The sequence below is a fragment of the Erithacus rubecula genome (genome assembly GCF_903797595.1).
Source record: "Erithacus rubecula genome assembly, chromosome: Z".
NCBI classification, from domain to species: Eukaryota; Metazoa; Chordata; class Aves; order Passeriformes; family Muscicapidae; genus Erithacus; species Erithacus rubecula.
This window is the reverse complement of record NC_136661.1, coordinates 16,661,511-16,684,823: the sequence shown is the minus strand read 5'-3', so window position 1 is coordinate 16,684,823 and position 23,313 is coordinate 16,661,511. Positions and strand designations below refer to the sequence as shown.

The 23,313-nt window shown below is 40.6% G+C and overlaps 1 protein-coding gene across 1 annotated transcript in view; it reads left to right on the top strand.

Annotated features, from left to right (window-relative positions):
• The window catches only part of SNX18 (sorting nexin 18), a 42,036-nt gene extending 23,566 nt beyond the window's left edge, over window positions 1-18,470 (top strand). Inside the window, exon 2 of the mRNA XM_079330418.1 lies at window positions 18,204-18,470. Within this exon, the coding sequence (XP_079186544.1) occupies window positions 18,204-18,247 (44 nt within the window). The 3' untranslated portion in view covers window positions 18,248-18,470. The remainder of the gene's footprint in view (window positions 1-18,203) is intronic.
• Window positions 18,471-23,313: the final 4,843 nt, after the last annotated feature.

The following is a 23,313-nucleotide window of genomic DNA, read 5'->3' as shown; positions in this document are numbered from 1 at the left end:
ATGTAATTTGTTTCTGTTTCATCACAGTTTTTGTGTTGATAAGTAGTAAGAATGCTTGTTTGGGTTTGATATCTGCAAGAAGATCCTCTGAGGTATTGTTAAAGTGCTCAGTCCTGTGAAAACTAAAATGAGCCCGTCAGGGTAATATATCAATGTAGAATCACCAGCAAGTGGAGTGTGAATAATATTTCTGTTCAAATTGTAGTGTTTATAGTTAGAAATTAACAGCATACTAAAATTATTAGATGTTTGATTCCTGTCCCTTTTCTGTTGTGATACTTGCAGAAGAGAGTTGCCCCTATAATTTGTGCATGTTCTCTACATTCTCGCTACCTTCTTTCAGGGTCCAGTTGCATGGTGTGCTTCATTTTTAAGTGTTGTATGACCCAGCTTAGATGGGTCAATAGAAGAATTGTGTGGTGATGAAACATGCAAGACAAGCACCAACAGAACTTGGGGGGAAACAAAAAAAAAAGCGAGAAGATGTTGTGAGTAAAATTGGCTTGGTTTTAGAAAACTTTAATCAGCTTCCTGTACTGAAAATGCCTACATTACTTAGTGATGCACAGGTATCTTTTTGGTGCAAGATCTGTTTGGCAGTACCTGATTATTTTGCCAGACCCTCACCATCCCAGCTAACATCTTTCATGCTGGTTGTGTGCTGCAACCTGAATTCTGGGGAGCTTAAGTGAGAATTGTTTGGCTATTTCTAGAAAGGAATTCATAAAAAAATTTTAAAGAGAGTTTTCTTTTTAAATTTTGTAAACAATTTAGCTAGAAATCTTTAATTCTTTCATACTTTGGAGAAAGGACTTGATATTTGGTAGACTCATCCTCTTTTACAACCTTAGATGTGCTTTCTGCACAGCCTATGAAAATTTGTCTATCTATTTCAGAGTTATACTTAAGTTTCTCTGGGCTCTACTGTGCTCAATTTTGACAGATTTTCTGCAACTTCCCTTTGTGCCAGGCAATCTTGATTCTAACCTTAAATCAGCAGTGTCTGAGGCTTTGTCTGTAGTTATTTTTCCCCTTTATTTGGAGGGGCTGTACCTCTCAGACCACAAACTGAGAGAAGAAGCTGTCAGTGGGTGCTGCCAGCGCTTCAGGCGGCTGTGGGAGAGCAGCAGCAGCTGGAACACTGGTTTGATGTTGTGCCTAGCAGCTACAACAAGGTGGATGTCAGAGATAGTTGAAGAGGAGCAGAAGATAAGAAAATGGTGAGGAGAGAAGGCCCTGTGACTAAAAAGCCTGTTCTTCCAGTATCTAATTAATACCTTGGGCTTCCAAAGCATCTGAGGCCTTTTGCTGTTTCTAAATAACCATCATGAGCAGGCAGAAAATGGGTAACTTTAGTTCTGCTGGTGATGAAGACAGCAACGTTTTGTTTCCAGCATTAGAAGTTACTTTCTTTTCTTGTTCATCTCTGGGCAGTTGAAAACTGTTGAAGAGCTGTAGATTCCGGGACTGAATGTGATGCCATAATTCAGGCCCAGTCGGGCAGCACAATGGGTGTCCATGTGGCCTCACATGTTCTATCACATGCTTTTTTCTTGGGTAGAGGAGATCAAGTTAGGAAATTGTGCACATAAAACCCCCTGTATTAAGGAATACTAAGATCAATAATTCAGTAAAAAAAAAAAAAAAAAAAAGAATTTTAGTTGCTTATGGTGAGTAGTATATCAAGACACCTCATGTGACATGGTTAAAGAACTTTTTGCACTGTTTCACTGCCTGATTAAGTGCACATGATATAAGCATGATGATACAGCATTATCCTAATCATCTTAAAATCTTTCAGGGAGGTTGTTGTCTGGCTAATCAATACTTCTTTTGCAGAATCAGTTGTACTCTAGACAGTGAGAAAGACTGGTGGAGTGGAGATCAGGTAAGGGTGGCTGTCAGCCTGCAGAATGGTGTTCAGAGAACTCAGCTGTCCCTGTCTCTACCTGGGCTCTATGCAATATAAGCCATGTGAGATTAATCATTTATCTGCTCACCATTTTGTGTAGGCTTGAGTTTAAACCCATGATTTACACTGAATGAAGTGCTGGGAATTCACAATTTTCACTGAAGGTTATGCACATTCTGCTTTGCACGAAGGAAATGCTTCAAAATACAAAGTTGTCTGGGAAAAAATAATCAGATAGTCATTTCTTTAGGCAGGTCAGCACAAATTGGAGAACATTTGTAATCCATTAGCAGCAAAACAGGAATAGTAAACCCAGATCATATTGTTGGAATGTTGCAAATATAAGTATAAACTCCTTTAAATTATTTTTTAGATATTGATTTATTTTTAAAAATACCTCCTGAGAAAAAAATAATATTTAGCCTTCAGAAGGAGGTGTAAGTATTATTTAGGAAATAAGGGATTGGGCCACATGTAGAGTAGCAAGGATTCTCAGGTACTGTTCATTCTGCTAATGGAATGATAAAGGCCTTCCAGAATCATGTCACTGGAGCACATTTTGGATGTATGTTCACAGGAAAGCTGAATTAGCACATGGGCTAACTTACTTCTGGCATTTCCTAAGGCTTGAGATGCTGCTATGTGATTCAGTAATTTCTCAATATAACACAGTGCAGTGTAGAATTATACATAGAAAAGTAAATTGTGTAATGTCTATAAGTAATGTTATTTCGGTGTACTTCAAACTCATGCAGTAGGCAGCAAAGCTCAGACATGCCCTGAGTTAATTTAAATACGAATGACTTTCAGATACAGTAAAACTCTTAATTTTCTAAAGTTAAAAGGCATCTCCTGTACTGATTGACTGATAGGCTTGCCATTTGGTAACTCCTTTTAAAACTAAGCACTTAATTTAGTTCAACTTTGAAATAAATGGGATTTTTTTGCTTGACTCCACTGGGAAGAATATCAGGCTCAGTGAGTTGAAATTGCATCCCTCCATCAACTCAGAAGTTTTCAACCCAGAGTATTCCCCTCCTGTGCTCATTTACAACTGAATCTAACATAGAGAATTTTGAAGTTGCCTGTCAAAAAGCTCTATCCTGCAATTTTAATCAAAACTATCCCCTGTTTTTGGGAATATGACATTATCATTTGAAATTGAGAATGGTACTGCTTTGGTTTTAAAATACATTTCCAAGAATCATGAAACCGTTCTGTGAGAAGATAAAATCAGGAATTTTTAATTTCATCTTTTCTGTCAAGCTTTTTAACTGGGATTAACACTAATTTTTAATGGAGAAGATAATGCTGCACAGGAGGAACATGACATAAATACATAAAAAATTGTAGAGATAGGTGAGGCAATACAAAGTTTTATTTGATGACTTATTTAATGAGCAACTGTATTTCTTTTGGTATACCCCATGCTATTTTTTCTCTTTAGGAAAAAATCAAGAGTCAGTCCTTTAATTAAATATGAAGGTGGTGAAATAATGTTGTAAGTCACTAGCCCTCAGGTAGGGGTTGCAGGAGACATTTAGTTCCTTCACTGTCCTTGAGGGACACTTGACTGGCTCCCTGTCCTGCAGGGGGGCTGCCATTCCCATCACCTCCACCCCAATCCTTCCTAAGGTGACTGGAGAAAGAGCCACAAACAGCAGTTCAGTTTCTCAGGCGATTTCTGGTTGCAAACATGTGAACAATGTTGCAAAACAGCACTTGCAAAATAATTGTCAAAGTCCCCAGTGCTGTCCTGGCAGGGTGCTGACACATTCAGTATTTTTTATTTTGCTTTGCTTTGCGAAATGTTGCAGACAAGAAGACTACCCCAATTTTTAAATCAAAGGAATTTAAGACCATGCTGCTGATTGGATTGCTGTATCAATCCTGTGCCAGTGCTTATCTGTCAAGGGTAGATTACATTTCATGTAATTGTGAGAAATATAGAAAGAGTTTTTCAGAATTTTGGTAAGTGTTAGGATAACCTTGTTTGCTTGCATTGTTATTCAGCACCTGTAAAGCAAACTCATCACAGGGAAGGGCCCTGCTGTCAGAGTGTGGTACCAGGTCTGTTTTGTGCCCATGGGTAACTGCTGTGCAGGAACAGTCTGTCCAATAGATTAATGCAAACCAGACTGGATGTGCTAATGAAAAATTGCTAGTTGGTAAGAAAAGCATGCCTTCTCAAGCTCAATTACCTTCTCTGGCAGTATCTTTAATTTCAAATTTGTAGTGTATGCAGTTTCTTTTCTTCTTGCTGCTTTCTCCCTGGGAGTCACTTGTGAATAAATCTAGGCAGTTGCTCTCAGACAGCTCGAACCATTCCATAGGCAACATCCATTCAGAAGGTGTAACTGCAAGGCAGCTTTATCTCTTCTTTAGGGTAAATAGAGTGACAAGGTGCCTTTAAGCTCTTGTTTTGAGCGACATGAAAGTCAGATGTAAAAATGAAGCTGTGATGATACACATTAGACCTTGCATAAGAATGTGGCCAGTGCATCATCCTGCAGTGGTGAGCAGCTCAGTAGTGACCTTGTCCTATTCTGCTGGTCTTTTCCCTCAGGTGGTTGTCTGCAGCAACACTCCAGTCTCTCAGTGTCTCAAATAGGTAAGTTCCTGGGCTGTGCTGTCCATGCCCCCACAGCACATGCAGTGACAAGGAAGTGTGTCTTGGTTCAGGAACCGGTTGCTCACACTTTGAACCGCAGTTAAGGAGTGCATTTGTTGAAGGAGTTGAGCAATATGAGTCCCTGTGCCTGGGAGTGGGGAGGAAAGAATTTTAACTGCTCACAATAGGAACCAGATAAAGGGCAGACTCTGCACCTTGCAACATTGCTCAGTGTGGTAAGGAAAGCCTGTCTGGAACTTGTTGGGGCAGGAAGATGAGAAGAAAGGGGGAATAATTGTGTCTTTCCTCATAGCCCAAGTGCAGACTGTGGAACTGTTTGTTCACAACAAAAGAGAGAAGGTGAGGGATGCTGCAGGTCTCTCTTTGGATCATTTTGAATTGTGAATGCCCAATGGGTGAAGTATCCTGCAGAAGGCAGTTCTGGCTATTTTCTCTTTAGAATCATTGTTGCTTGGTCTAAAACACAGGAGCAGCCCTGCCAGGAGGAACCTCTGGCAGTAAATGCCCAAAGGGCATCAAAGTCATCTCACAACTTCCCTTGCATTCTTTTGCACAGAGACAAGAGGGGAAGGACAAGCCTTAGCACACACTCATCACAGATGCTTGTTCCTGAGGTGTATGTTCCTGAATCTCTGAGGCCAAAGGAGCTGGGATTCTCTTACACAGGGTGAAACTACTTCTGTGCTATCCAGGACATTGTGCAGAAGGCAGTGACATTCACACTGGCATTACCATGTTTCTTGGCAGGACACACTGTAGGTGCCCACCTCCCAAAGAGTACTCTGGCATGTTAGTCTCCAAGCTATAAAAACTTTCATCTGAAGCTGTACAGGAAGAACATAAGCTCTCAAGGCCCTGTGTCTTATGACCCCATGTTCATTCCATGCACGGACTATTCAATATGTTCTTTTGCTTCTCCTCCTGGGAAATGTGTTCGCAAATTGCTCAGGGAGTCAAGTCACAAGTGCAGAGATCGTCTCCATGAGCCAGGCACCTTAAGCTAGGTTTACAGGATCTGCATTCCTTATGGACATTAAACAGTTATCAGCTTACATAGTCAGAAAATTTCATTCAAAATAGACCTAAAGTAGGTTAGCTAAACCACGTTAAAACCGTATCTTTATGTGCTCATTCAGGATTTATGCTATTCCCATTTAGCCTTATTTGCTGACATACTGACATAAAGCAAATCAAATTAAGCTTAGTACTGAACAAGAATGCCCAGTGTTTGCACAGGGAGGTGTGCAGCTCTAACACCTAAATTCCTATATGTAGCTGACACATGCAAACTAGTCTGAAAAATTTTGCACAGAAAAAATACCAAATAATTTCCTGTGTATTCTGTAATTTATGCAAAATCTGAACAATTTTTCTCACCCCTAGCATCTTTTCTAAATTGGATTAGAGGCTAACACTGCTCTAGTATAGGTCAGATTCCCAGTAGGAGCTGTAGCTGCCTATCCACAGGAATCCCAAAACCAGAAAAGCCAGGGTGAGAAAAGGCTTTTCAAGCCTACATGGTTCTCAGCATGGTTCTCAGGTGTTACCACCTCATGACATGGCTTCTGCCCTTCATATCATACCATGCCATCTTTCTGCTCACAACCCTCTGCTGAACCATATTCCCACCACCCAGTCACTGTCTCTGCTGCCCAAGGGAGGAACAAGCCTAACAGAGGAAATCAGGCAAAAACAGGTTGATAAAATTAAACTCTTATATGGGGTCTGTGATCTGTAGCAATTAGTAATGTTATCTACATGTTTATGTATAGGGCTGACTCAACATTTTCCTTATTTTTCATTTTTTTGTTGACACATCAGGCATGTATGTCTGAACTCTACTTTTGTATAAACTTACTGTACATGTATCCTTTCTACACTGAAATCTACATTGAGTCAGCTGGACTGGCTCCATCTTAGAACTTTTATTAAAATTCATGAAACTTTTGTCAAGATTTTACCTGTCAGATAGTTTTTTTCTCTTGTGAATAGCTGTCACTGAAATATTGTTTCAGTAGTTAATTTGAACTCTTTCTGGCTCATTTTTAATTCCTGCTCAAATATTTGTAATTTCATAGTCTGACAGTGAGCAGAACCTAATCTCTGTCAGTGGGGAGATAATGTAAGTGGGCTTTTCCTGTCTCAGAGTCCTGATGAGCTGCACTAAGGAGCCCAAAGCAGAGGTGTCCCAGGATGTAGTGAACCCAGCATGAGCTGCAAAACAAGAATGTTTGGGGCTACATTCAAGGACGCATCTAATTCTCAACTTATATATTTCAAATACCTTCAGCCATCTCTCAAACCTGAAAGTGCCTAATTCCGTAACTACTTACATTTTCATGTTTGTTTTGGAAATGATGCAATGCAGATGCACTTTGCACCTCCCTCATGGTTGCTCAGGTCTTCGTAAGGTCAAATATCCCATTGCTTAAGGTGCATGTAAAATTCACCAGCACAGGTTTTCTGGACCTTGCTCTACCTGAATTTCTTAGGGTTGTAATGGTATTGCTAGAGGCCACCTGAAGGAGAGCAAGGTCTAGATTATGCACCTGCCTCCTAAGTGCAGTGTACAGAAACTGAAAACTTAAAACTGTGTTCAATTTCTTCTGATTGATCCTGCAGGCTTTTCTCTGATAGGAGAGTTCATGGTTTCACAGGGTGGAGTCCCATCGCTTACATGCCAAGGGTGAGACCCAACACTTACCAGCTAAGCTGAGAGCCTCTCTTTAGGAATTCAGAGTGCAAGGTGCATCTGAACTTGGACTCATTTGGAAATGCTGGCTATTTGTTTTCCTTTCAATTGTCTTTCACAGAATCACAGATTTATTAGGGGTGGAAGGGACCTCAGGAGATCATCCAGTCCAACCCCCTGCCAAGGCAATATCACCAACAGTGGTGGCAGAAGAGCATATCCAGGTGGGTTTTGAATGTCTCCAATGAAGGACTTCCCTGGGCAGTCTGCTCCAGTGTCACCCTCAATGTAAAGAAACTTTCTTCATGTTGAGGTGAAACTTGCTGTGTTTTAGTTCCTGGCCACTGCTCCTTTTTCTGTCACTGGGCACCACCAAAAAGAGTGTGGCACCATCCTCTTGGCACTTGCCTTTGGGATGTTTAGGTACTTTTGTAGTCTTAGATTTATGTGCATCTCAGTCAGTCTTCTCTTTTTTCCAAATAGTCTCAGCTCCCTCAGTCTCACAAGGAGATGTTCCCGACCCCTCATCATCTTTGTGGCTCTTGGCTGGACCCTCTGCAGTAGCTCCTTGTCTGTCTGGTGCTGAGAACAGGACACTCCAGATGTGTCCTCACCAGGGCCTTGCTGAGGGGCAGCACCACCTCCCTCAGCCACACACATCCAGATGCACCCCAGGATCCCACAGGGCTTCCTGGCCACAAGGACACATAGCTGGATCATTGTCAGCTTGTCACCCACCAGGACCCCCAGGTCCTTCTCTGCAGAGCTGCTCCTTGTGGAGCAGCCCCAGCCTGAGCTGATATTTGGGGTTATTCCTCCCCAGGTGCAGGACCCTGCACTTGCCCTTGTTGAACCTCATTAGGGCTCTCTCCAGCCAACTCTCAAGCCTCTCCAGGTCCCACTGAATGATCTTCTATGACAAAATAGCCAGTACTCCACAAATGAATTGTGGTGATCCTGCATGGTGCTAGTTCAGGCAGTAAGCACTTCTGAAGCAAGTGACAAGATTTTGACTGTTACAATTACTAGAAAATGAGGCTGAATTCGGGTAAACCATAAACTGCAACACAGTCTTTCTCATCTTCTTCAAGATATGTATTTGTACCATATTAGAAGGTTAATTGTCAGCATGTTTTGAAGCGGACTCTGTGCCTGTGTCAGTGCTTGCTGACATGGGTGTCAGTAACAATATCAGGTATCTACTTTCAGGCTGGAAGAAAACAAATTATAAACACACTTGCTCAGTTCTTGTACATTAATTTATCTACATATATAAGGAAACTGGCACCCTTCAATAAAATGAAAATATTCTAATCCTGTTGACAGTAGTATCTTCAGCTGTGATTTGTTGGATATTTATTGTCTCCACTGATGATAGGCAGCAGGTGCCTACTTCTTACTACTGGCACCTCAAACCACCAAAAAAACAAACAAACAAACAAACAAACAAAAAACCCGAAATAGACAAAACCACAAAACACAAGAAGAAACAAACAGATATTTAAATGAGTCTCTAACACACTGATGCATCTCTTCACCCAGGTTATCATTTCATGTGTTAACTAGAATTATAAACATCATGTTCAGTACTGAGTATTTAGGTCATTTTGTCATTCTCTTCTGCTAATTGTTTTGTGACTCACAGACTTTGAAGTAGTGTATTTTCTCTCTTATCATACAAGCTGGAAGAGTGCCTAAAGCATATTAGCTCATCAGCCAGCCATTTGTACCTGCTGCTCACTGTCTGCTACTGTTAAATATATGCTAATGATGCTATCTGAGCCTTGGGATGAATTTGTAAATTGTGCTCATGGCAGGGAAATGAATGCTACTTAGAAAGGTGGCAAAGAAAGCAGCTGCTTTTAGATGAGATGAATCACCACATTATATATGACTCTAGGGTAATAAATTATATTTAGAGTCTTGAATTCATTTTTTGAAAATGTGATTTTAGGGCAACTGTAGCATGCAAGAAACCTTTTAAAGTCTTCTGAGTTGGAATAAAGAGACTATAATAGAATTATTTTTTTAATAAACTGATGTTTAAATACATACAAATCTGTTACAATGTGAGTCTTTTAGAGGTCTTTTCACATATTGTGTTGTAATTTAAAAAGTGAAGCCTTTGAATACTTTTTCCCCCTTTCTTTATGTTACTTTTCAACAACAGCGCACAATGTTCAGTATGCCTGAATTACTTCTGTATAAGATATATCAAAAGCAGTGGAATAATATGAGAATGAATCAAGGTTATTTGAAATTCCAATGTGCTGTAAAATAACTCAGCCTCTGTTAAATATGTTTGGTATGAAAGAAAAATCTAAGCCAACTGTAAGTACAGCTGGAGTTGGAATTGTTTAAACATTTTTGAAAGATTATTAAGACATGTAAAGGACTGTCTGAAAACTTGGGTTCTGTATTTGACAAAGATGCAGAGGAATAGAGGAGGGGATAGTTCTGGAAAGCACTGCAGCTCCTCTTTCTTTAGTGTTTTTGTAGTGCCAGGACAGGCCATGAAAATGCCCTTCCAAGGTGCTTTTTTTATGCCCTATCCTATCCTCTCAAGCTAAAACAGGAACAGAAGAGGTGAGGAGAATTGGCCAGACACACAGAGTGGGTATTTTGCTGTCTGCCCATGAAGTGAGTGATGGGCATCCCAGGGCACAGATCCTGCTCTCCCCTTGTCTGGCTGCTGGCCTCAGCATCTCCCAGTGCCAGGCAGTGCCACTGGCTGGACTGGGAGGCAGAGTCCAGCTTGGAGGAACTCTTACAGGAGTCTGCAAATGAACTGTGCTGTTGTCCAGACCCAGAACTGGCCAATCACTGGGAGCTGGGCTGACATTAGGTACAGGAAGGATTGTCATCTCATGGGAAGGCCAGCTCTAGTTCTTAAACCATGTTCACATGAAGTGTCCTAAATATGCTGGTTCAGTCAAACTGATCAGACAATCTGGGAAAAAGCAAAGTCTTAATAATTTTTTAATAAGTCATAAAGTTTTCTTTCATATGCTAAACCACTGGAAATAGAAACTTTTGAATTTGTCCTTGCTAAGGATGAAACAACATGAAATAACTTTTGATATTATTTATATTAACCACATAAAATACTTATCAAAAAGCAATAGCCAAAATATATATGCAGGATGTGTGACTGAGAAATAGAAAAAATATCTAAACTTAGGACACCAGGTATTTCAGCCCCACAGACATACCAGACCATGACAGCACAGCAGCAGCAGGAATCATCTCAACCCACAGTAATTCTGGCAGCAGAAGCTGTGCTTAACCTTTTGTAGACAGCACTGAAATTCACCACAGGGTTTTCACAGAATCACAGAATATCTTAACTTGGAAGGAACCCACAAAGATCATCAAGTCCAGCTCCTGGCTCTGCACAAGGTTTTCCCTGTTCCTGTACATACATGAGAGCTGGAAAATGACTGTGAAACGTTTTGAGTTCTTTGTGAATGTGCTGCTATTAGAAAGGGATTGTGGAGACCTAAATATCTGCAGAGACACCTCTCTGCTGTGTAACCCTGTGGCCCTGAATGCAGTACTGCCTTCCAGCAGGAACCCATGAGCTCTGCAGGGGCTTTCCTCAGGACTGAGTCCTCAGGTTTGCTCTGTCTGAATACCTCTTGACTTGCCTGCAGCTCTGTTTTGCTTTGTTTAGCCTCCAGTTACCCAGATGCCTATGGCTGGTTCCCTCTACTTGTGTTTATCTTTGCATGGTACAATCATGATTTTATATAGCTGGCAAAAGCAAGTAGTGGTGCTGTGTTAAATGAGATGTTTAAGACTCTGACACACAATATAGGGCAAAGAAATAGAGGTGTGGTATGACAGCAGAGGATTTGAGAAGTGGAGATAAGAGTGCATCACAGAGGTTTAGGGGGATGGACAGTAAGAGGTGGACCACAGGCTTGGCACTGGAGACTCAACAATTTTCCATTTTAGAAACGTGAATCCTGATCTGGACTAATCTAATTCTACAGCTAACAAAGGGATCAAGGAAATAATATCTAACAAACACACATAAATAGCACTATATGCAGTAAATACACTTGTAAAATGAGGCCATAGACAGGAAAGCAAAAGTATAAGACTGCTTTGGAAGACAAGAAAAAAAACCCTCATCCCAAGTGCGTATCGGGGAAGGAAGAAGAATCCAATGCAATGAGCATCACATTCCTCACAGTGAGTGACTCCAGGAGCTATGGTTGACACTCTTATCCTCTCCAGTTGGTCCAGAGTTTCTGAAGGTCCGGAGGAAAGGGGAAGGATGAGCATTTGTCCAAGGAAAGGGGTAGAAAATATTGAACATATGCATGATAAGTTTATTATTGCTATGATTGAGATTTTTACTGTACAGAAGTGTTCTAACTGCACTCCTGGTCTCTCTTCTCCTGCAATAATAACATCTACATTCTTGAACTGTAGATTAATTAATGATTCTTGCAGTAGACCATTAAGATTTTTGTTGCAGTAACAATAAATTCTTGGCTTTATTTATATATGTGTCATGCTTTCTCTTAATCCACAAAGAAGATTTTGAACATAATGGTGTATTATTTCCCACAGAGAAGGTGGTGAAATGTTTGTTGGCAACTTGAGGGTGCCTGAAACAAGGTAGGCCAGTGCTCTGAGCTCATGGCCCTACTGACACTGACTGCATGGCTACACTGAAGCAGGTACCCTTTAAAAGTGATTTGCTAGGTCATACTTTCAATTTGTAAATTCTTTTGCAGATGTTCTTTCCTGAAGAAACAAAGTGTTTCCAGTCAAGAGCCTATCTGAAAAGCCATGGCTGTTGCTCAGTTTGGGTGAGCACCTCCCTCCTGCTGAGTTCTGCCTGTCCCCTTTCTGGCCCAGGTCTGTCTGGGTCATCCCTAACACTGACCACCAACCCCAGCCCATACTGGAGTAAAAGTCACGGGAGAAAAGGGCAAATTTAACTTCAATCATTTTGGGAGGAAAGCAGATTATGATAATAACCATGTCAATTCCTGTCTGTGGGAGTGGGAGGGCAGAGATTAAACAGCCATGGGAGACACCTGGCCTTAATCTCAGAGGACAATGTGTTTTGTCTTTTCACTGGCTTTGCCTCAAGAGCTGTTACCCACAATAGTATCTCAAGGTAAAAATAAAACTTTCTTACCAGTGAAGGCACCATGCTGAAGTCATGTTAGGGTCACCAAAAGGAAATTTTGACCATGTCTGGAAGACATCTCCATTTCTGGAAATGATATGTTTATATATTAAACTGAGTTTAACTGTGAAAAACACTATTCTGCAGCCATAAGCATCAGAGGAGCAGCAAGAAATGGCAGGAAGCAGTGGAAAAATCTTTACGGTTTTGGCAGAAGGGGATGGATGTGGGAAGAGAGGTTTTAATTACAGATACCATCTGATGGTAGTTTGACCAGGAAATAACTGTATATTTGTATTTTTAAAGGCAGGTTTCCAGCCTAATAATACTACTATTGCTGTCTGCTGAGAGTTGCTGTGCCTGTGAGAGTCCCACACACTGAACAACTTGCCATAAAGGAGGAACTGTGCTACCATGCAGAAGTGAGGGCTTTACTCAAACAGATAAGCTCAGATTGGTGTAGGTATGTGGAAATGAGCACACACAGATGTTAGCAGGCACAGAACAAGGTTGCAATAGAATAAGCCTTTATTTAAATTGCTTTTTCTGTTGTCTGAAATATCAGGACCATGATTTCAAGTTATGAATGCCTGTGTAGTTACACAGTCTTCCATACATTCACATTCATTCTCTGTACTTTGAAAATAGCTACTCATGCAAAATAAACTCTTGTGCATAATAATTATTACCAGAAGATGCACAGTATTCTGATTACTGACTGCTCACTCTGTCCTGCAGCATATCCACTGCACAAATTTTCTCTTTGTTTCCCTTCAAGTACACACAGTTTAAATCTTGTACTTATTTACAGTTTCCTAGATTCTGAAGTTAATTAGACCAACGTATATGTTGCCATATCTTGTATGCACAGTGCTTTAAGAAAGTACCAGAATTTATAGCAGTATCTTCAGAGTCTGCTCTGAGTATAGTGGGTTTTGATGTATTTCTCAAAAAAAAAATTCACTTGCCTCAGGATTTGGTACAAAGGGCTAGAATATATCTAGCCTGAAACTTGTAATCTGCATCTGTATTGACTTTTGAAAGGTTTTTTCTCTGAATTTCAGGTGCCACATCCAGGCACCTCTTGAACACATCAGAGATGGTGACCCCACCTGGACTGGGAGGCAGTTCAGCTTGTTCAGGGTCACACTATAACAGGTTAAGAGAGACCCCCTCTCTCAGGTCTCACCAGTCAAGTGTGTTACCTGCTGCCAGCAACTGCTGGAACCTGTGAAGGACTCATGCTCACAGTTTACAGAATACGTTCTTTATTAATATATCAGAAGATTATATTAATATTATATTAATGTCATGTTAAAGTTCAAAGATTGATGGTGATAGTAATTGTCTGTAAAAATATACCCAAAGCAATGCACAGACCAGCTCTGATCACCAATAAAAATTAAGTCCAGGTAATAATTCAGCAATTCTTACTCAATAGGCATCCCTATGGGGAAAAGGACAGATTCACCCATTGACTTGTCCCAGAAGTTATGATGGAGTTTTCTTTTACTTGTCCCCATTGCAAATGCTTTTGCATTTAAGGAGAGCACGAGTGACTCATCATGCATCATGTCCACTATGAAGCAATTGCACTTGGGAAGTGAGTAATCCCATTCAGGGAGTAGCATCTGCATTTCACCCTTATTTCTGCACTGTTATAACTTTTGCTAGAATGTGAATATGACTTCCATGTTTTCTTTAATTTAGACCCAGTTATTTTCCCACACCTTCCCTGTTGCAATTTAAAGACATTTACTCTTATCCGTTCACTTGAGACATGGCAGAAGAGACCGACCCCCACCTGGCTATAAGCTCCTTTCAGACAGTTGTGGAGAATGATAAGGTCACCCCTGAGTGACCTCCTTTTCTCCAGGATAAAGAACCCAAACTACTTCTGCAGCTCCTTATAAGACTCACTTTCTAAACCCTTCCTCAGCTCCATTGCCCTTTTCTGGTCTCTTTCCCTCACTCCAGCACCTCAATATCCTTCCTAAACTGAGGATTTGAGTTGTGGCCTCAGCAGTGCCCAGGACAGGGGGACAATCCCTGCCCTGCTCCTGCTGCCCACACTATTGCTGATCCAGCCAGGATGCCATTGGCCTTCTTGGCCCCTGGGCACACCCTGGCTCATGTTCAGCTGCTGCCACCAGCACCCCCAGGTCCTTTCCAGCCTCTCTGTCCCAGCCTGTGGCACTGCCTGGGGTTGTTGTGAGCCAAGGGCAGGACCCAGCACTGGCCCTGTTGAACCTCACACCATTGGCCTCAGCCATGATCCAGCCTGTGCAGATCCCTCTGCAGAGCCTTCCTGCCCAACAGCAGATCACCCCCACCCAACTCATCTGCAAACTGACTGAAGGTGCACTCAATGCCCTTGTCCAGATGGTTGATGGCAGTAATAAACAGGACTGGTCCCAGCACTGAACCCCTGGGGAGCACTTCTGGTGATTGGCTTCCAACTGGATTTATTTCCATTGACCGCTATAAAATCCTTTCTGTTATGGCTGATGTGAGTGTATTTTTTATTCTTTACTGAAACAACAACCCTCCAAATTTACCTTTATTTAGGCTCGACTAGTGATTTCTCTATCTGGACAGATAAGTAATCACTGAATTTAAATTTGTGATTTAACCCAGAGACACAAAATGAGGTAAAAATTTCTTCTGTCCTTTTTGTAAATCTAATTGAAGGCATCTGAGACAAGCATCCTCCATGTATTTTCACTGGATTTGAAAGACCCATCCAATATCCTAAATTTTGAGGGCCTAATGCAGTTATTATCATGGTGGTCTAAAATGATAAGATAGTCAGTGTTACAAATGCAGCAACTAACACTTGGAAGAAAGGAAATTGAACAATAACTCATAAGGTTTGGGATATGAAAAATCTTTCTCAGCTGCGTCTTCAGGGCATAATGAGGGCAGTTGCATCCCCAGAAGTGCACGTTTTTCTCTAGTTGCATTTATTTGATAAAAAATTTCACCACTTCCTTTGTTATATCTCAAAGTTGTTTTTTATTTTCTTAGTTTTTAAAATTTTTTTTTAGTTTTTTAGCACCTTGTTAATTTTCTGGAAGATTATTACCCAAAAGTTATCGATCAGTAAGAAAAATGTTGTGTTTCTATTAGGTGTAAAAGTATGTGAATGTCAGCTAAAACAGAACAGAATTTGAACAGAATTTGTTCAATACAGGGACTTGCCACCACATGACAATAGCAAGTAAATCACAGAATTACAGAATAGCCTGAGTTGGAAGGTCCCTACAGACATCATTGAAGTCAAACATCAAGAATCCAAGAATCACACCATGTGCCTGACAGCATTGTCCAAGTTTTATATGGGATAAAGTGTTGGATTGAAAAGTTGATAAGATTCCATAAAGTTTCAGCTGAGATGTATGGGTGTATGAAGAATGTTATGCTGAAAACAGATTTTGCTTTGCTATTCCTCTTCTTTGCATTGCTGAGCTAGCCTGCCTTTAAATTCAGAAAGATTTGTACTAGCTGGATGTCTCAGTGGATGTCAAGCAGATGAGGGGTCAGCAGTGACCTGTTGCACGTATCCATAAGCAGGGTCCCTTTAAAAACAGTGGCTTTCCAGGGCCAAACACAGAAATGAAGAATGTTTTCTTGGGCTTAAGGCAGTCACAAATATTGGGATGCTTCTTCAACAATACAGAAATCTCAGGCTCTGCTCAAGGAGCCTGATTTTGCTCTCCCATGAGTCGCTATAAGAAGGGGGCAAATTTGCTCCTGGGAAGGGAATTGAGCTTGAGATCAGGTTTATAATGAGCTGACTCCAGTTCCAGCAGAGTAGCTGTCAATGAGCATTATAACTGAATGAAAATTTGAGATGATCCCACGTGCTTTGAATTGCACAGACCATGTTACTCACATCATTGTTAAAACTGTAATAGGATTCTTAATATATAAAGTGGAGGTTAACATTTGGAGCAGGAAAGGGAGGTCACTTTGCAGGCTGAGCTCCAGCACTCCTTAACAGTGTGTGAAAACTGCCAGACACATTTAATTGCTGATTTACTCAGTGAAATGTCTTTTTTTTTTTTTTTTTTTACAGTGAAATGTCTTATTTTTGATACTTCCACCAAGAATATATACTTGCAGTATTTTTCCTGTCAATATATGTGTTTCTTGGAAATATCTGTGGTTGCTATAAATAGAACAAATACACCAAGACAATCAGATATAGCAGACTAAGGCAGAGTCTGTGATCCTTTTACTGTAAGCTTTGCTGACAACTAAAATGTGTACTTTTTGGCGACTAAATGAAAGAGCAAAATGTGAGGTCTTCACTAGTATTGCAATCAATGTACTGGAAACATTTTAGTGGAACTTGAATCTTGCAGGAACTGCAAATATTCTATACAAGCTGACCAGCTTCCTGCATTAATAGACTGGCTGCTGTCCAAACTGAGGCTCCTCTGTGAAAATAGACACTGTTTTAAAGAGATTGCTCAGCAAATTCTTAATTTTTAGTTTTTAAATTTTAATAATTAAATAAATAGTGTAGTCAAGAAACACCTTCCCAAATCTTTGCAATGTTCATGTTACAATAGCAGACAAGAGTGTATGAGGGAAAATTACATTCACAGGCACAGCAATAACTAAACTGGGTTCCTGAATGTAAAGTTATTTCAGCAGGAATTTATATTTTGTGTGTTAGCTACTAAGAGAGCTCGAACTTTTACCCTAATAAAGGGAAAATCTTAAAGAGTTGTATTGTTTATGAAACATGGATTCGACTTTGTCTCCTAGACTGGGAATTTATGCATTATTTGGAAAGTGACCACACAGGGGTGGAGGAGGAAAGCAAGGAAAGAAAAAGGACAAAAAGCAATTCTGAGGCAGACACTATTCAAAACCACCATCAAGGACACAGCGATAGTAGGTTAGATATTAATAGGCTGGTGGATAACTTCATTGCTCCAAAATGCCTGTTAAGATAGCACATTTTATTCTTGCCAGACGTTACTTACTTCCCACAAAGAATGTTTTCCTGAAACTTTTTCCTTACTTTATAATTACTGAAATAAGAAGAAATGAAAATAAAGAAGTAGGAATCTTCCCTTGTTGAGGTAGCTGGCAATATCTCCAAAACCAAAAAGTTAAATGTTCAGGAACTGAGAATCTGAACGTGAATTTTTCAGAATAAAGTTCCCTAGCCAAAACCCCAATCTGAATGTTTCTTGAATTTTTCATACTTTAAATCACTAATAATGTGTTAAAGAATCACTTCAAATTAGATGAGCATAAAAATGATAGTGCTCAGCTATGTTGTAGGTTTAAAAAAGTGCTAGAGAGAATAACTTTTCTATAAGACAGATACATTTCTGTACATCTTACATTAGAAAATTGCTTGTTTTCTCCGTCATTAGCAAATCCCTATTTTGTTATGTAGGTCAAATTATTGCCCATCCAGAACATAGCTGTATCTTTTAAGTAAATCTTCCTCTTAAATCTGAAATAAAAAGTGAACCAATTGCAAACACACTCATGATAGATTTAAAAACCTGTTATTTGTTCTAAAAGTCATATTGCCAGGGTTAAAGTTATTACTAGAAAACTAGATACTTTGGCATGCATTTTTAAGAGACATTACTAAATCAAAACAGCTCTGGCCAAACTTGAACACTGCATTAAATGACTTCTTAATGTACTGAAGTTGGCATAAGAAGGAATTCTTTTGGCTGGCTCCAGCATTAGCTAGGGGAAATGAAAACTGCATGCAACAGGCAAAAATATCTGGCCTTGTAGTCAGAGATGCTTTCTTAACTCCTTTCCCTGCTTTTTTCCCCAGGTAAAGCTGCCAAATATCAGAGGGAACACATGGGGTTACGGTGATCTTTCCACAAAGGAAATGAGCTGATAACTATTAAGAGCTGAATGTGTTGTTGTGGGGTAAGTTGTGTTACCATGCAGATGGAAAGGCAGCTGTGGGGTGCCAGGGTATGGCAGCAGTAGAGAAAGCAGCCAAGCTGGGCCACAGACAGAAAAGAAGTAGGTCAGTGACAATCTGGTTCCAAAGCAGGCGAGTTGGAGTCAAGCAGACCTGCAGGTCAGAATGGAGTCTGCCCAGCTTACGGGAACTGCTGGTCAAAATGGTGCCAGACAGGCAATTTTTCCCTGCTCACATCAGCATGCTTCTCCCCATGAGGAGCAGCAGCTGGAGTGGGACAGCAGGTCTGGGGGCAGCACAGTCCTGCAGAGGTGTCTGGCAGGTGCCTTTTGCACATCTGCTCACACAATGCAGCTGCCAGGAGTGCAAGTCATTGCAGAGCTGGTCTGTGTTTAAAGAGAAGCAGGATGAGACTGCATGGCCTGCACAAACAAGTGCTAGCACAGTTACTTGCCTGTTTAGCATAAAACTATGAATAGGAAGAACAAATAATTTCTTTCCCCAGTTTCTTAGTTTTAGCAATCGATAAGGGAAATGGATCTGCAGTATAAGACAAGCCACGTATTTCTATCTCCAAGACATACTCCAACAAGCCACAAAAGTTTGATACACAGGGATGGATTTGGATCCTAGCTTATGTCCCAAAGAAATGAAAGAAAGAAATACAACCTTTTCTGTGTCTGTATGTCATCCCCAATGCCTTGCACAATAGAAAACTATGACATGCTAATTGTCAAACTTGGCCAATGAATAAGTTTGCTCCAGGTGACCAAAGCTTTTATCATCATTTATCAATATAAATGAGGTACAAACTGGACTTAACCAAGTCTATCCCCTGAGTGCCAAAACCAATATACTCTTGCCTAAATGGGGCATATGTAGAATTCCTTTAAAAGAATAGAACACCCCAGTCATTCAGAAATGTTCCATTCCTTGAAAATATTGATGTAGAGCAGAGAATACACTGGAAAGCAATATTCTCACAAATATATATTGGAAGGACAAACTTAAGTCTAGGGACATGGTTTACTGATGCACTTGGCAGTTCTACATTAGTGATTGGACTCGGTGTTCTTAAAGATGCTTCCCAAAGTAAATTATTCTATTCTATTCTAAATATTTTCACCAGAACTTTCTCAAAACAACTCTAATGTTCTGAGATCTACGGCCAGAGGTACGGAAAATGTCAGTGGAGTCTTGACACTAATACTTCTGCCAGAGATGAGTGATGGAAGAAGTGAGGAAACACAGTAAAATTGGAGGGAGTTCCTTTATTTCCAGGCTTGGAATAAATCAGAGCTTTTAATCTTTATAAGTAACTGGCTGTTGGCAACCAGTTTAAAGCAGATGGATCAAGAGTGTCCTAGGATCAAATCTCATAGCAAGTGCAATCTCATTAAAACAGCTCAGCAGACCCAATGTGTATCAGATTGTTCCTATAGAGCAAGAATAAAGGTAGTATTTCCTTAGTTCTTCTTTAATGTCTTCAACACTAATTAAATCCTGCCATGGTAGACAAACCAATTCAGCTGAGCAAAGAGCTATCACAGTCCCTCTGAAACCACTAAAATGTTTCTGGCTGGCAAGCCTAGCTAGCATAACATCTGGTATGAAAAAGAATCCATCACATAAGCAAAGATGAGGCATGTCAGTGCTCAGAAACAGATGGGATCCATTTCCCTACAGACTGTGAAAGCCGTTTTTCTACAATATTTGACTGAGATCACTTAACTGACAGTGCATCAGACAAGATAAATGGTGGCCTAGCAGCAGTGTCCCACTCCATCCCTGCTGCCAGCTCAGCAGCAGGACCACTGCAAGCAGAAAGGGCACATGTGGAGCCATGTGTCAGTAGACTGCAAGGCTGCTCTCTCCCCCTGCATCCAGACACAGAGCAGGATGCTGCTGACTCAGGGATCCACAAGCAGCTTTGCATGGCTTAGCTGGTGTTTGTACTCTAAATCTCTCTGTATCTGTTTTGCCCACACAGCAAGGCAGCAATAAATAACCATAGTAAAAATGATGAGCCACTAATCCATCTTGTTCCTGTGTTCTACAAGGTGGAACAGGAGAAAGAACCTGATGAGAGAACATGGTCACAGACGTGCAATTAGCTTGGCAAGGGCACCAGTGTGCACTGAGGCTATCCCAGTGATGGGGAGGGTCAGTGGGTAATAACACTGTTCCCATGGTATACCAAATTAGTCAAAGATCAAACAAAGCCCTGATGTTCCATCTGATTCATACTCATTTAAAGAATGTTTCTGTGTGGTTTTGGAAATTAATGCAATGAGCTGAATTTTGAGGAAGGACATTGTAAAATAACTCAAAGGACTTTATAGGTCAGGTTTTTATAATAGCACCCAGAAGAGTTATTAAATACAGAACTAAATACAGATTATTCAAAAAGAAGTTTGGCCAGTGATCAATAAAGACTATCAGTTAACATTAAACAAAGGCTGATTTATGTAATTGTTAGCATGGCTTGTGCAATGCTCCAAACAAATGAATAGAAGTCAGAATACAGCTGCCTTTTAAATCCATGCCCCAGATAGGAGACAGACACAGAGGATTTTGTGATTTGATCAGGCAGAATAATAGTCAGCTTTTGGCGATTGGATGGTATGTTGTTGATTATGTGTACTATTTGTTGAATGTTTGAGGTGTCCAGGGAGGGAAGAGTTTCCATGTAATTTAGAATATATATTGAATTGGTATTGGAGAAAATACCTAAGAGAAACAAGACCAGCAGAGAGAACAAACAGAAAATCATCCTGATGAGGAATCTGGGCTTTCCTTTTCAGAGCAGATTAGAAGTGTTTATGCTCTATCAATTGAGAGGCTACAGAAGGAGATTTTAAAAGATGTGGAACACAGATTTGTTTCCCTGGGACCATCTTTATCATACAAAAGGTTTGCAAGCATATTTACCGTATAACTTCAGAAGCAATACCCTTTACATAAACCCAGATGTGCAGTGCAGTGGCACCTTTTCCAAGGCAGCACTGTTCATCTTGGATAACCCACTGCTACACACCCGTGTGTCTCTGAAGACTTGATTGTTCTTCATGGCTACTCTAAGGCAGAGCTGCTGCCAAAAGCACCCAGGAAGGCTGCTGTAGCAGAGGCCCCTGTAGAATCTACACTCAGGCATCCTCCACAGTGGAGAGGGATGAGTGAGGAGGGGCAGTGGGGCAGGAGAGGGTTCTTGAGTGTGTTACACCACTGCCACTGCAGCATCTCCATAGCAGCAGTGGGGTGGTGTGTGACTGCCTGAAACCAGAGTTGGAAACCTGGGCAGAAAAAGGTGACACAATGCTTAAGCACTAAATGAAAGACAGAAGGAATTGGGGCATCTCCAAGGAATTTATATCAATTAATGTAAGGAATTAGGATATTACATATCTTCACTTTGAATTATGTATTAATTGCAATGACCAATGTCCATAGCAATAGGCTGCCAGGAGAGGAAATACAGGTGCAAGAATGAGTGTGCTTTGAGACACACCTCATAAGCATAGTCTGATAAGAGAGTCAGAGAAATCTTAATTTCAGATTCTTTTAGTTACTAGGATGGAGTTTGTTCTCTTCACAGTGGCTTGTATGGGACTGTGTCTTGGATTTGTGCTGAAAAAATGATAATAACACAGAGATGTTTTAGTCATTGCTGAGCAGTGTTCACACAGTATTGAGGACTCTTCTGCCCCTCACTGCACCCCATCAGCCAGGAGGCTCCAGGGGTGGAAGGAGGCACTAGAATTTGGGAGGGGACACAGTCAGGACAGCTGCTCACAAATGACTGCAGGGGTATCCCATTCCATATGGTGGCATGCTCAGCATGTAAAGCTGGGGGAAGGAGAAGGAAAGGGGTGAGAAGATCAGAGTGACAGTGTTTGTTTTCCTAAGTCACCACTATGTATGTTGGAGCCTTGCTGTCCTGGGGCTGACTGGACATATTTCTGCCCATGGGAAGCAGTGAATTGATTGTGCAGCTTTTGCTTCCCCTGTTAAACTGCCTGTATCTTAACCCATGAGTTCATTCACTTTTTGTCTTCCTGTCCTCTCACCCATCCCATTTGTGGGGGGAGTGAGCAAGTGGCTGCGTGGAGTTGAGTTACCAGCTGGGGTTCAACCGTGGCATCCTTCACAAGGACTGTTTCAGAAGGGGAGAAATTGGGGTAAGGCTTTATGACATTTCTTTGCCTGCCAAAATGTAATTGAGATTCTACAGTGGATGAATCCAAAGGATTTCATGCAGAAGAAAGATAAGGCACACAGTGTTGAAGCCTCACATTGAAACTCTCATTATTTTGGAAGAATAGAGCTTGACACCATGTCTCCAGTCAAACAGCTGCTTGTGAAGAACTTTAGTCCTTCCCTGCCACATGGGTAATACTGACAAGATATCTATCCTTTACTCTGGCATTGACTTCCCAGTCTGACTTCCCTTCTTTCCACATTTAAGTGGAATTTCCCTTCCAACAGGAAATCAGAAGAAAACCTCTCAGCAGCTGGAAAAACTAATAAAACTAATAAAAAAAAAAAAAACTAATAAAAGAAAATTTGAATGTATGGAAGAGTAAACCCTCCTTGTACCTGTTAACAAAAACTGACCTTGCAACAGTCTTCACATCCTGTTTCTGAACTTAAGTAGGGCATGGACAATACAACAACAGCCATACAAAGGATGGAAATTCTAGTTCAGAAAAGTGTTTCACATTTTGTAGTACGAGTTTATTTTAAGTTGGATAAATGCCAAAGAAATTGAGTTTTCTTCTGAATAAAATTCCAAAGCATTTTCCAGGCTGTTTGGTTTCAATATAATATACTTTTTTGAAAGCTGTTCTGAAGCACAATTAGAAAGTTACATTTTTTCCATTTTTAAACAGTTCCTGTGTACTCTGTTATAAACCATTTTGTTACAATTATACATTTCAGAGTGATTCCATGAAGTGTCTCCAGCAACCTGTAAGCAGATATTCTACCTTTCTTCTCATTGCTCCAGATTACC